The following is a 13825-nucleotide window of genomic DNA, read 5'->3' on the forward strand; positions in this document are numbered from 1 at the left end:
CCTGTCTCCGCCCTCGCCTCTCCTTCCACCTGCCTCTCTCCCATCCCCACCTCTCACCCTCCTGCCTCACGCCCCCCCCACCCCCCTCTGCCTCACCCCCCCCCCCCCTTCAACCCCCCATACTCCTCCCCGCGCCCCTACCTACAAGTCGGGGAATGACCAGAACATGTGGGTGTGGTCGGCCGGGCCTCCCCAGCATTTGTCCTCCAGCTACGAGAAGAACCTGCTCAGTTGGACTGTGATTAACTGTGTTCTGTGTACTACTTTCAGCTGCATTAGGCTTAGCCTTGCGCAAGTGGAGGTGGAGTTATAGAATCCCTACAGTGCAGGAGGCCATTTGGCCCATCGAGTCTGTACCAATCATTTGAAAGTCTATTCTCCACACGCCCAATTCCCACACTATCCCTGTAAGCCCACCTAACCTTTGGATACTCGGGGAAATTGACCTCTGCAGTGCTTCGCTCCAGAGTCCCCACCCAATTTCAAACCCTAGGTCTTCCTCTCATTTTCTCTTGCATCGGCCAGTGGTGCGTGCCTTTGCCAGTAGTCACCCATACAGATCCCTGCAGTTTCCCCCCACCCCTGGTTGTCCGCATTCAGTAAGTCCTCTAATAGCGATTGTTGCAGTGCCAGTGGATATGTCTTTGTTTCTCTACGTACGTAGTACATATGATATATTTGCATGTATTTTAATTTGTTTCTCCGGTCAGTTGGAACTTCTCTGTCAGTTCCTGTAGTGTTGTCAGTCTGTTGTCTGTGTAGAAGTCGCTAACTGTCAATGTTGCCATGTCCTGTTTCCACCTTTCGAAGGTCGCGTCAATTATGGTTGGTGCGAACCAGTGGTAGCTGCAGATGGGGGCCTTGATAGACATTTCTGTTTGATGAAGTGCTGTCTTAGATGATTCCATGATCGGAGTGTGGCGGTTACTACTGGGGTCACTGAGTGCTTAGTCGGTGGAGATAGAACATAGAACATAGAACATAGAACAGTACAGCACAGAACAGGCCCTTCGGCCCTCGATGTTGTGCCGAGCAATGATCACCCTACTTAAACCCACGTAACCCGTATACCCGTAACCCAACAATCCCCCCATTAACCTTACACTACGGGCAATTTAGCATGGCCAATCCACCTAACCCGCACATCTTTGGACAGATGGGAGCGCTGCCATGATCAGAGACCGGAGGAATGTCCCCATGCAGGAACGCTTTCCCAATCGACTTCCCCAGTCGGTTTCCGGTATCTTTATCCATCCCTTTATTCTTTCTGCTGTTGCTGCCCAGTGGTAATATTGCAGGTTTGGGATGGTCAGCCCCCCCCCCCCCCCCCCCCCCCCCCCCTCCGCCCCATGCTTCTCATTCTTTGTAGGACTGTTTGGGGGATCCTTGGGTTCCCCCCAACACAAATGCCATAATCATTTTTTCTACTGAGTTGAAAATGAAAAAGGCCTTGGGGATAGAGATCGGTATGGATCTGAACAGGAAGAGGAACCTGGACAATACATTCACCTTGATCATTGAACCTTCCCCGCCAGGGAGAGTGGGAGGGTGTCCCACCTCTGCAGGTCCTTTTTAACATCCTCCACCAAGCTGGCCAAGTCCACTTGTGGATTTGTGCCCAGTTGTAAGTAATTTGGATCCGCAGGTAGTGGAACCTGTGTCGGGCCAGTTTAAATGGCATTCCCTCCAGCTCGGCCCCTCTCCCTTGTGGGTTCACCGGGAAGACCTCAATTTTACCCAGGTTGAGTTTGCAGCCCAAGAACACTCCAAACCCTTTCAAGAACACCATGATTCCCTCCATGCTGCTTTGTGGGTCCCTGTCGTATGGGAGCGGGTCATCTGCATGGAGTGAGATTCTGTGCTCTACGTCTCATCTCCGGATCCCCTTCCAATTCTTTGCCGCTCTGAGCACGATCAGAGTGACTCAATCACTAGGGCAAAGAGCAGTGGGGACAACGGGCAACCCTGCCATGTGCCTCTGTGCAGCTGGAAGTACTTAGAGGTGGTGGTGTTCATCCACGCGCTCACCATGGGAGCGCTGTACAGGAATTCCACCCTGCCAGTGGTCCCTGTTCCAAGCCCAAACCGTTCCAGTACCTCTTATGAGGTACTTCCATTCAACTTTGTCGAAGGCCTTTCCTGCGTCCAGGGAGACGATCACCTCTGGTGTTCTCTCCCTGGATGGCTCATTATTATGTTCAGCAGGCGCCTGATGTTCAACGTTAACTGCCTAGCCTTAACAAAGTCCGTCTGGTCCTCTGCAGCCACCTCTGGTACACAGTTCGCCAGTCATCTGGCTATGATTCTGGTCAGTATTTTTGCGTCCACGTTGAGCAGCAAAATGGGTCTGTAGGACCCTCATTCTGTTGCGTCGTGTCCTTTTTGGGTATCAGCAAGTTTGAGATTTATGCTAGTTTAGGCGGCAGGGTGCCCCTTGCCAGTGTGTCTATGAACATCTCCTGATTGTACAAGGCCAGTGCCGTCGCAAACCTTTCGTAGAAATCTGCCAGGAATCTGCAGGTCCTGCCACCTTCCCTGTCTGCATGGAGTTGATGCTCTCCATGACTTCTCCCAGTTCTAAGACACCGGTAGATGGCCTCAATTGTGTAATTGCCCTTGTCCAGCTCAGCTATTAGTTTGCCCCTGCTGTCTCTAATCTGTGCTATATCCCTTGTGGCGGCCTGCTTTCTCAGCTGGTGAGCCAGCAGGTGGCTGGCTTTGTCTCCATGCCTGGCAGAGTTGGTCCACTGCTTTCCTCATTGAGAGCATGTCAAAGTCCATTTGTAGCTTTTTCCTCTCCGCTAGGAGCTCTATGGTCAGGGCTCGGAGTATTGCCGGTCTACCTCCAGTAAGGAGCCGACTAGCTGTTGCCTAGCCACCCTCTCTTCTCCGGCTTTTTGTGCTTTGTAGACAATAGTTTCACCTCTAATCACAGTGTTCAGCACCTCCTAGAGCGTGGACCTCCCATTTCCAGTTGTTAGTAATATACTTGTCTATGGCCTGTGATATTTTCTTGCAGAAAGCCTCCTCAGACATGGGGGCCCTGTCCAGCCTTCATGGGGGCGGGGGGGGGGGGGGGGGGGGGGGCACAGGGGGAGGGGTTGGGCAAGGCCCATCTCCAGCCTCACATCCATTCAAGTTGTGTGGAGGGTGGTCGGAGATTACAGTCGCAGAGTATTCCGTTCTTACTATCCCTGGAATCACCGATTTCCCCACTAGAAAGAAGTCAATCCGGGTGTATAGGTTATATACCTGTGAGAAAAAGGAGAACTCCTTCTCCCCTTGGTGGGTGAACCTCCATGGGTCCACTGCCCCGACTTCATTTTCCATATTAGAGGCCCTGCCTCTTTTGGGGTTCGACCTGTCTGTCCGTGGATCTTGTACACAGTTAAAGACCCCCCACCCCATGATAAGTTGGTGTGTGTCGATGTTGGGGATTTCACCATGGTCTTCTTTATAAATTCCGTGTTGTCCTGGTTGGGCGTGTACCATTGACCAGGACCACTGGTGCCCATCTAGGGCACTGCTGACCATAACATGCCATCCCCCTGGGTCGTAACCGTCTTCGTCACGGTTAATATTGCCCTCTTATTTAACAGTATGGGTACCCCCTTAGTTTTTGTCCCATAGTAGGAGAGGTGGGTTTGCCCATTGGGCCCTTTCTTGCCCATAGTCAGTCCTTCTGATGCGACTCTTGGAGGATGACTATGTCAGCTTTCAAATTTTCAGGTGGGCGAAGACTCTGGATCTTTTCACTGGGCCGTGGTGTCCCCTGACTTTCCAGATGACTGTCCTGATGGGGTTTTTTTGCCCCTCCCGCCTCCCTCCCCCCTTGCAGGATCAATCATACTTATGTTGTAGATGCTCCCCTGCACTCCAGGGTTTCCCTTTGTTTGGGGGTCATCCAAAATGGCCACTGTCACCATATTCACATTGAGGCCAGGCTCTTTCACTCCGGGGAATACCTTATTCCAGGGGCCACCCAACATGACCCCCAACTATGGGTACGCCATATGGGTGAACCCCTGCACTTCAGGGTTTCTCTTTGTTCTGAGACCCTCCTAAGTGGCTGCTTGTATTGCCATTGTGTTCCAAGTCGCCACCTGTAGCCTGTTGTAGCCAGCCTGGAGCCCTTACCATTCTTGGTCCTATGTTTCCCTTATGATTCTTTCCCCCCCCCCTCCCTTTTCTTCTCCGCCCCTCCAATTATTGTCTCCCCTCCCTACTCCCCTCCCTGTTTACCCCCTCATAGCTGTGCCCCATTAGTGTTGCGTACCTCTCCCCGTTGCCAGGCGCTCTCTCCTCTGTGGGAGATATGCCACACATGCCCCTCGCTAGTACCTCCTGTTGCTAGCTTTCCTGCTAGTGCAGTGGCCCACCCTCGTGGGGTCGGCGATGTTGCCTACCCTTCGTCCGCTATATAGTTTCTTCTCTTTTCATCCTCCTTACCCTCTGCTGCCTTCATCCCCTCTTCCCTACGTTTTGGTTCCCGTATTCAGAGCTGTTTCCATTTCTGGGGCAGCGATCCAGTCGCTCTAATCTGTTGAGGCTTTTTCTAGTTTCTTGACAGTGCTCCCCTGGGCTTCCAGTTGCCTCTCTGCCGTGCATGGTGGCCAAGGCCTCCACGACCGCCACCTGGACCACAGCTGGAATGTCGGTCTTTATCTCTTCCCTGAGCTTGCTTAGTTCCTGGAGAGGAACTTCCTTCTTCCACCCACTGGTGATGAGGTACCCCATGTGCGATTTGCCAGACCCTCTTGTTCTGGTGTGGCAGCAATTCGACACCTCATGTGTCCGACATCTCGGCCGTTTGTTTCTCCGGGTTTCTGCCGCCTATTGTCTCTTTATGGCCTCTTGAGCTACTGTTGCTCAGCATCTTCCCTTGTGCTGTTGGCAGAGAGGGTGAGGGGATACTTTTTTCTCTGTTTTAGCGGGCTATTCTGAGCCTAATTTCAGGTTCTTCAGAGGAGAGAAACCTGATGTGCGATTGCTCAGCACATCCCCGTCACCAGAAGTCTCTAATTACCCATTCAATTGTCGGCAGGCGCACTTCCGACTCTCACGCCTGCCCACCCACTGTAACATGGCATGATGACATCAGGACACCCACCCGTTGTGTTCTCATGTGATTTCACACAAGCTCGGGTCAGCTACATGCACACTCCTAAAGTGAAAAATTCTGGCCCAGATTATCTCCACATCTATTTTATAGAGGTAACACTTTGGTCTCACCAACACAGGGATGCTTATTTTCCATGGTTCTTCATAGATTGCCATAGGTGCTTACAAACTGGCACTTCTGGCTCTATTTCCTCACTCGAGCACACCATGCACCCCCAGCTCCCATGACACTACCCTGACCCTGTTTCACTTCCCCCTCTCTAAAACCCCCAACACTTCTTCAAACTGGCTCCCAACAATGTCAGAAACATCACCTATTGAAGGAAAAAACCTTCAGCCAAGTGTTTTTTCCAAAATGAGCGTGTCAGAACCATGATGGGAAAGAGAACAATTTGTCTCTCCATCAAATGCTTTTTGCAACATCAGCGAGACTGAGGAAGCAGGGTAGAGATGAACCAGGGCATGAATGGGGAAGGCAAGAGTGCCGGGGGATTGGGGGAGGGGAGTTCAGATGGTTGTGATTAAAACTATATTGGATAAGAAATTCCAAAGCATTCCAAAACAGTTGTCATTAAGGTAAATACAGACCTTGAGCAACATTTCTAGAGCTTGTGATAAAGCAGGACCAGGGCTCACTGACAATATGCCATACCATTAGGCCTTCCCATTGACTTTGTGTTGGACCTATATTGCAGCTAGGACAGCAAGTTCCCCCAGCAGCCTATGATAAAGATAAAGTCATACTTCTTCACACAGTAAGCCATGAACACCCTGTTTCACCACTGTCTGCAAGATCCAGGCCATAGTGTTATTTATTTCTCACAGGCGCACCAACACTGCATCAGTTGTAAGCAGGAGTGCATGTATAGTGTTGTTGCTTTGCCATTGCCCAGCTGGCTAAATGTGAAGGAAGCCATAGGTAGGAGAAGGTACAGTATCCTCCTGACCTTTTAGTCAACATTTATACTGTCGAGCACAGCTGTTGTAACACTGGTTGATCACCATACTCTCAGTGAGCAGAGGAAAGGCAGATTGGCAATACATCACATGTTTAATTTATTTAAATGAAACCATCAGTAGAAAACACAATATGGCCAAACATAACGGTATAATGAAAACAGTAATGAATTATTTGAAATACATTAATTTTGCACACGATAGTCAGAGTTTTCAGCCCCCCCCCCCCCCCCCCCCCCCCTTGCATAGGCGTGTTTTACACAGCTGCTATCAATAGAGTATCCCATTATTGTACCCTCTGCTGCCAGGCAACCCGCGACAGGAAGGATCACTGTCGGCAGGACCGGAAGATCCCACCCGTGGGAACAGCTGGAAAATCCCACCTTTTTTCTTTGTGAGACAAGGATGCATGATAGACAAATGTAGCAAAATATTGAAAATTAACCGAGCAAACAATTATAATTCACCTTGTCAGGAAACTTTGCTTACTTTTAAACAAATTAATATGAACTAAAATGTAAGATTTGGATCTTTAGCTGGCTTTACTGCCGAATATACCCTTAGCTGATTAAAGAAGCCTAAACATGCCAAAGTATTTTACACTCGGAGCAACATTTGTTGTGCTGATTCTGAACCATTTGATAATTATAGGTGAACTAACCTTTAATGGTGAAATGTGAGCATGTGACACATATCCAAGGATATTCTCAACCTGTGATAAATTCTTCTCAGACACATGAACAAGTTCAGGGCCAAATTCACTGGTTAGTCGTGGTAAGGTGTAATCATGAGGCGGTGTATCCTCATCTGGATAATGATAGTTCTAAAAAAAAAGAAATTAAATAGTGAAAAGAATGGAAAAATTAACTTTTAGTTTCAATTTTCAACTTTTTGGTGTAATAGATACAATAGATGCAATGAACTCTGCCGCAACCAATTCCTGTGACAGAGCACTCCATGTTCCAACAAGTCTCTTTATAAATAGTCGTTCCAAACTTTGCTTCTAAATTCACTCTCCAGACTTGCTGCTCTTCTTCCTGCTCCTCTCCAACCATTATAATAGCACACAATGGTAAAGAAAGCAAAATAACCATTTTTATTTGTAAATTTAATTGTACATGGCTATCTGTCAAACACAGATATTCTCTGCTCCAGAGATTTCTCTTTCCAATGCTCTGTGTAAATGTGCTGCCCAGGATACACTGGGGATTCTTGATAGCCGACAAATTGCACTCTACACACCATGTGAGAGTTCAATAAACTGGTATTATACTGTGTCTAATTTCAAAATGTACATAATGTTAGTCTGAATTCCCACGAGAACTAAATCGTTAGACACAAATTCTGCTTACGCACTTCACACCAGCATTAATTATAGAAAAGAACTTGAATGTAACTGCATTTCAATGATAAGCTGCACGTATTTCCAGCCATTCACATTTCTCTGGCCTCTCACAGTTTGAGATTGATCTCTTAGATACAGTAAATGGATTCACATTAACAGCCGATAAATAACTGAAAAATTGGTTTTCTTGTTTTTTCAATTAATTTTGAAACATCAGTTTGATCCACTTATATATCTAAAGGCCAGGCGATTGGAGCATTCCTCATAGATGTTCCATATTGTATAAAGGAAATTGTGCTTTGTGCAGTTTAACCAGTAGGTCTTCAAACTATAAAAGTAATCCAGCAATGATTCTGTGCTACAGGTCTGCCGTGACTCCTCTTTTGAATGTCAATTGCTGAATATGAGGTATTCAAACCTCGGACACAAATGCAGGAGAGTAAAAAAAACTATCAAGGGAACTGAGGGTACTAAATAAAAATATGGGGCAAACAATTCAATTAAACCTGCCAGGCTTTTCCAGGGGCGATTCCGCCTCTGGCCACTTCCTACACAACCCACCCAGGGATTCTGGGTACATTCAGGTGGACCCCAGCATAGACCTTTGTCATGTGGGTGTCCCTTTAAGAAATGTTTTGTCTTATCACATGGCTTCAGTGATGTCATTGTGTGGGTGGAACTGTGATGTGGCTCTGGGAGTTGATTTTACTTTCGCTTTGGTTTGGGGCTCTGAGTTTTTGCTTTCGTTTTCACATTTGGCTGCTGTACTCAGAAAGAGAAGTTATCTTGGCCGGTCTCTCTATCTATCAGATTATTTGATAACTTAAAAGAGAACTGTTTTCTGGCAGGAATTCAAACCTGTAGTTTTGGAAAGGAAACAAGAGCATCTATACCAAGTCTGAAGGACAGTATGAGTGTATTATGTTGGGCCACACCTTTGAAAGGGGTTTTTGGTTCATGGGATCTTGTTAAATTGGAACAGTTAAGAGGGAGTCATTAAGGGTTATAAATAGATTACTGTAGCAGTGTGGGGTATTTATGTTTGTTGTTGATAAAACATTTTTGCATGTGTGTGTTTATAAAATGTCAACTAAATTTGTAGAATAAAGCTTGTTTTGATTAAAAGCGCTTAAGACCTCTGTTGAATAACACGTGAAAGGTAGGGTCTTGTGCTCATCATAGCCAACATCAATAAACAGTTGGAGGTCAGTTGAACTCCATGATATACTTTGGAGTTTCCTAAACCATGGCCCATAACACTTTTACATATTGAACTGGTGCTTCCTGACATCATATGGTCCAACCTTCGGATGTGACACCAGGGGCAGAATTTCTCTATGGGCTTCAGAACCCTGCTGTCACGCTGAAATGTGAGTCAAAAGCCAGCACTGTGTGGGAAACAGTTACTCATTGTCATTTTTCTCAATGCAGCCAATTAATGGCCTGATAATGGGTTCACCATCAATTAAGGACATAATTTTGAAAATAAAATTAGAGGGCCAATCAGAGGCCATTCAGCATGAAATGAGCAATGGCAGATAAGTAAGTGAGAGGCACCATCTTTCCTAGTTTTTCAAGTTTAAAATAAAAAATGGATTTTACACCTAGGTCACCACCATTGTTGGGGGGGGGGGTCGGGTAGACAACATCTACGGATGGCCTGTGGCGGCTGCTGCGCCCCTGCACCCAGGCAACATTATGGGCCGTCTCCATGCAACTAATCTGGCCCTTGACACATGTAAGAAGCTGAGGGCTGATTGAAAATCCTAGTTAGCCTTCCTTAATTTGTCTTAATTGGTCCTAAATGAGCCATGTTAGCTACCCATCACGTGGGAAGCACGACAGGCTCCGAGCCCAACTTTGCACAAATGATATTGGGATATTGGGATGGGATGGAGCTGGGGAACTTATAAACCAGAAGGCAGGCTATATTTAACTCCCAGCTTCTTCCAATTACAGCACTAGCATGATTTAAAAATCAAGGACAGGATTCTAAATTTAGACAGAGTAGGTCCTGGCAATGCCTGTGTTGTCCACTCTTGAAAAACATAACATGAGGCAGCAAGAGAGGCCCAAAAGTTGCATTATCTAAAAGGGACTGGTGCTCTCTTTGCAGAACAATTAGAATAATCAAACTTTTTCGACTGAAAATTGTCTGCAGTTATGTTTTTGAAGTTATTTTGGTGAATTCCAACATTTTCCATAGTGTGTTGACTTTCCTTCTCAGGATGGCAGAGGTATAAGTGACCAGTATGCACAAAGGAGGCAAGAGCAATAGGGGCAGCAATCCCCCATTGGTGCCTCTGGATGGCAGGTATATGAGACAGAGATTGCGAAGAGGGTAAGCTCCAAGCCTTGCCCTCTGTCACGTTGGAGCTGGATTCCTCCATGTTCCTTAACAATGGCAGGAGTTTGGAAGTATTTGGAGGCAGCGAGAGGCAAATTTAAGGCTAACAGCATTGGTGTGTGAGGATGGATTTAATCATCCGGATGCGAGGCATGAGCCCTGGGTGCCAAGGAATGCTCCGTCCTGGGTGAGTGATGTATTGAGCAGCATGAGAGGTCGGTGGTGTAGTGAGTAGGAAATCTCATATTGTTACAATTACTGTGAACAAACCGTGAGCCAAAGTAACCAAATTTACTTTGTCCTCAATGAAACAATTACCAACAAGATTCCACTTTATGAAACTTTTACTTTAACATAAATCAGAAGCATTGTGTCACACCATCCCCACACCACCCTCACACCCAGCACCACCACCGCCACACCCTCACACCTACCACCACCCCACACTACCCTCACCCTACTCCCCCCTCCCAAACACACCCTCCTGCCCCCTCTTCAACACAAACCACCCACCCGTCATTCCCCACCCCCACCAACCCGGTTGAATCAGGCATCTTGTCTTGTGCCTTCCAGGAGCCGCTGATGATGGAGCGAGCCCTTCTGGTGTCCCCTGCCTCCAACCCGAGCCACAGCCAGAACCCCAGTTGCCAACTAATGACAAGGATATACTGTAAGAAGTCTTACAAAACCAGGTTAAAGTCCAACAGGTTTATTTGGAATCATTAGCTTTTGGAGTGTAGCTCTTTCATCAGGTGAGTGAAGCCTGATGAAGGAGCTAAATCTCCGAAAGCTTGTGATTCCAAATAAACCTGTTGGACTTTAATCTGGTGTTGGAAGACTTCTTACTGTGCCTACCCCAGTCAAATGCCAGCATCTCCACACCATGGAGTCGATACTGACACAGACGAGAGCCATCAACATGAATCCCAGGACACTCCAGAGCTCGAGTCCGAGGATGACACAGATTTCTCATCACAGCTGCCTCCAATATCGTCCACCGTCCCAGAGATACTCACCTCAGTTGGTCATGTTAGTGAAGAGGCTCCTGGGGCATTATATGGTGCACACCACACACATGCTCTGGTACAGCAGGTGGAGGGAGGTACTCTTGAGGGGGTGGATGGTCAGAAGACGGGTAGGCCCTAGGGACTAGCTGCTGTCCAGACATGTTTCAGGCTTCTGGAACGGACGGTCCCATCAATCATGGTGATGCAGTCACAGAGCCATGGACTATATGAGGGGTTGTCGTTAAGCATCCAGCATCTGCAGGTGGAGGAGTCCAATCACGTGGAGGAGCAGGAGGTGGTGCCGGTCATGCATTTTTTTAAAAAATAATTTTTATTCAAATTTTCAACAAGTTTTAACCACCAACAACAGAAGAAAAAGAGAAATAACAGTAACCCCCCCAAATACAAAAGCAATAAATTAACAAAAATAATTACATTGAGAACAAACACACATACCAAATAAAGGAAAAAACAAACCCCCCCCCCCCCCCCCCCCCCCCCCTCAGGGAAAACTTGACCCTCTCCAGTTTGATAAACCCAGCCATATCATTGATCCAGGATTTCACTCCCGGGGGCCTCGCATCCTTCCACTGCAAAAGAATCCTGCACCAGGCTATGAGGGAAACACAGGCCAGAATACCGGCCTCTTTCGCCTCCTGCACTCCCGGCTCCGCTGCTACGCCAAAAATTGCGAGCCCCCAGCCCGGCTCAACCCTGGAACTAACCACCCTTGACAGCGTCTCCGCAAGACCCCTCCAAAAGCCCTCCAGCTCAGGGCATGCCCAGAACATATGGGTGTGGTTTGCTGGGCCCCCACAACACCTGACACACCTGTCCTCTCTTCCAAAGAACTGGTTCAGCCTAGTCCCAGTCATGTGCGCCCTATGCAGCACTTTTAATTGAATTAAACTAAGCCTCGCGCAGGATGAGGAGGAATTCACCCTCCCCAGGGCATCCGCCCACGTCCCCTCGTCAATCTCCTCTCCCAGCTCCTCCTCCCACTTATCTTTCAGCTCTTCCACCGAGGCCTCCTCCCCCTCCTGCATCACTTGGTAGATTGCCGAAATCCTCCCCTCACCAACCCACGTCCCCGAGAGCACCCTGTCCTGAACCCCCCTTGGGGGCAGCAGTGGAAACTCCGCCACCTGCCGCCTGACGAACGCCCTTACCTGCATGTATCTGAAGGTGTTCCCTGGGGGAAGGCCCAACCTTCCCTCCAACTCCTCTAGGGTCGCAAACTTCCCATCAGAAAAAAGGTCCCCCATCCGCCTGATACCTGCCTGTGCCAGCTCAGAAACCCTCCGTCCATTCTCCCTGGTACAAACCGATGGTTCCCCCGTATCGGGGACCAGACTGAAGCCTTCACCTCCCCCATTTGTCTCCTCCACTGCCCCCAAATTTTGAGGATAGCTGCCACCACCGGACTCGTGGTATATCTTGTTGAGGGGAGCGGCAACGGCGCCGTCACCAGCGCCTCTAGGCTCGTGCCCACACAGGACGCCGCCTCCATTCTTTTCCATGCCGCCCCCTCTCCCTCCATCACCCACCTATGTATCATCGCCACGTTGGCGGCCCAGTAGTACCCACATAGGTTGGGCAACGCCAACCCTCCCACATCCCTCCCCCGCTCCAGGAACACTCTCCTCACCCTCCGAGTTTTCTGCGCTCACACAAACTCCATAATACTCCTATTGACCCGCCTGAAGAAAGCCTTAGGAATCATGATAAGGAGGCACTGGAAGAGGAACAAAAACTTGGGAGGACCGTCACCTTGACAGACTGGACCCTGCCCGCTAGGGAGAGTGGCAGCACATCCCACCTCCTAAACTCCTCCTCCATCTGCTCCACCAGCTTCGTAAAATTGAGCCTATGCAGGGCCCCCCAGCTCCTGGCTACCTGGACCCCCAGGTACCTGAAACTCCTCTCCGTCCTTTTCAGCGGGAGCTCCCCAATCCCTCTCTCCTGGTCCGTCGGATGTACTACGAACAGCTCACTCTTCCCCACTGTTATTTGTTATATATATATATATATAAATGATTTGGATGAGAATGTAGGAGGCATGGTTAGTAAGTTTGCAGATGAAGCCAAGGTTGGTGGCATCGTGGATAGTGAAGGAGGTTATATAGGATCTTGCCAATTGAGCCAGTGGTTCTGAATTCTTCCTCCGTGTCCCCAAACATGCGCTGGAATGTGGCGACTGGGGGCTTTTCACAGTAACTTCATTGCAGTGTTAATGGAAGCCTACTTGTGACAATAAAGATTATTATTATTATAGCAGTTGAAGAAATGGTGATATAGTTCCAAGTCAGGATGGTGTGTAGCTTGGAGGGGAACTTGCAGCTGGTGGAGCTCCTGTGCATCTACTGCCCTTGCCCTTTCAGGTGGTGGAAAGTTGTGGATTTGGAAGATGCTGTCATGGGAGTCTTGGTGAGTTGCCAAGATGGCACACAGTGATGCATCTTGGGTCGGCAGTGCTCGGTGAATGTTTAAGGAGTGAATGGAGTGCCAATCAAGTGGGCATTTCGCCTGGATGATGTCGAGCTTCTTGAGTGTTGTTGGAGCTGCACTCATCCAGGCAAATAGAGAGTATTCCATTACACTACTGACCTGTGTCTTCTAGATGGTGGACCTGCTTTGGCGGGTCAGGAGATGAGTTACACCCCACAGAATTCCAAGTCTCATACCTGCCTTGTAGCCACAGTATTTATATTGCTGGTACAGTTTAGTTTCTGGTCCATAGTAACCCCCAGTATGTTGATAGTGGGGGGATTCAGCATTGGTTAAGCCATTGCATGCCAAGTAAAGGTGGTTAGATTCTCTTCTGTTCGTGATGGTCATTGCCTGACACTTGTGTGGCACAAATGCTACTTGTCACTGATCAGCTCAAGCTTGAATATTGACCAGGTCCTTCTGTATATGAGCACAGACTGTTTCAGTATCTGAGTCTTCAGTCATGAATGGTGTACAATCATCTGCGATCATTCCCATTTCTGACCTTATGATCAAGGAAAGGTAATTGATGAAACTGCTGAGATATCATAGAATTTA

General features: G+C 48.2%; 1 protein-coding gene across 4 annotated transcripts in view; it reads right to left on the reverse strand.

The window, feature by feature from the left end:
- The window catches only part of dlg2 (discs, large homolog 2 (Drosophila)), a 1378721-nt gene that overhangs the window by 967109 nt on the left and 397787 nt on the right, over positions 1-13825 (reverse strand). For all 4 annotated transcript variants that reach the window (XM_038818412.1, XM_038818411.1, XM_038818410.1 and 1 more), the window contains one exon: positions 6740-6901. In XM_038818412.1, the coding sequence (XP_038674340.1) occupies positions 6740-6901 (162 nt within the window). The remainder of the gene's footprint in view (positions 1-6739; positions 6902-13825) is intronic.

The sequence above is a fragment of the Scyliorhinus canicula genome, chromosome 14 (assembly GCF_902713615.1).
Source record: "Scyliorhinus canicula chromosome 14, sScyCan1.1, whole genome shotgun sequence".
NCBI lineage: Eukaryota > Metazoa > Chordata > Chondrichthyes > Carcharhiniformes > Scyliorhinidae > Scyliorhinus > Scyliorhinus canicula.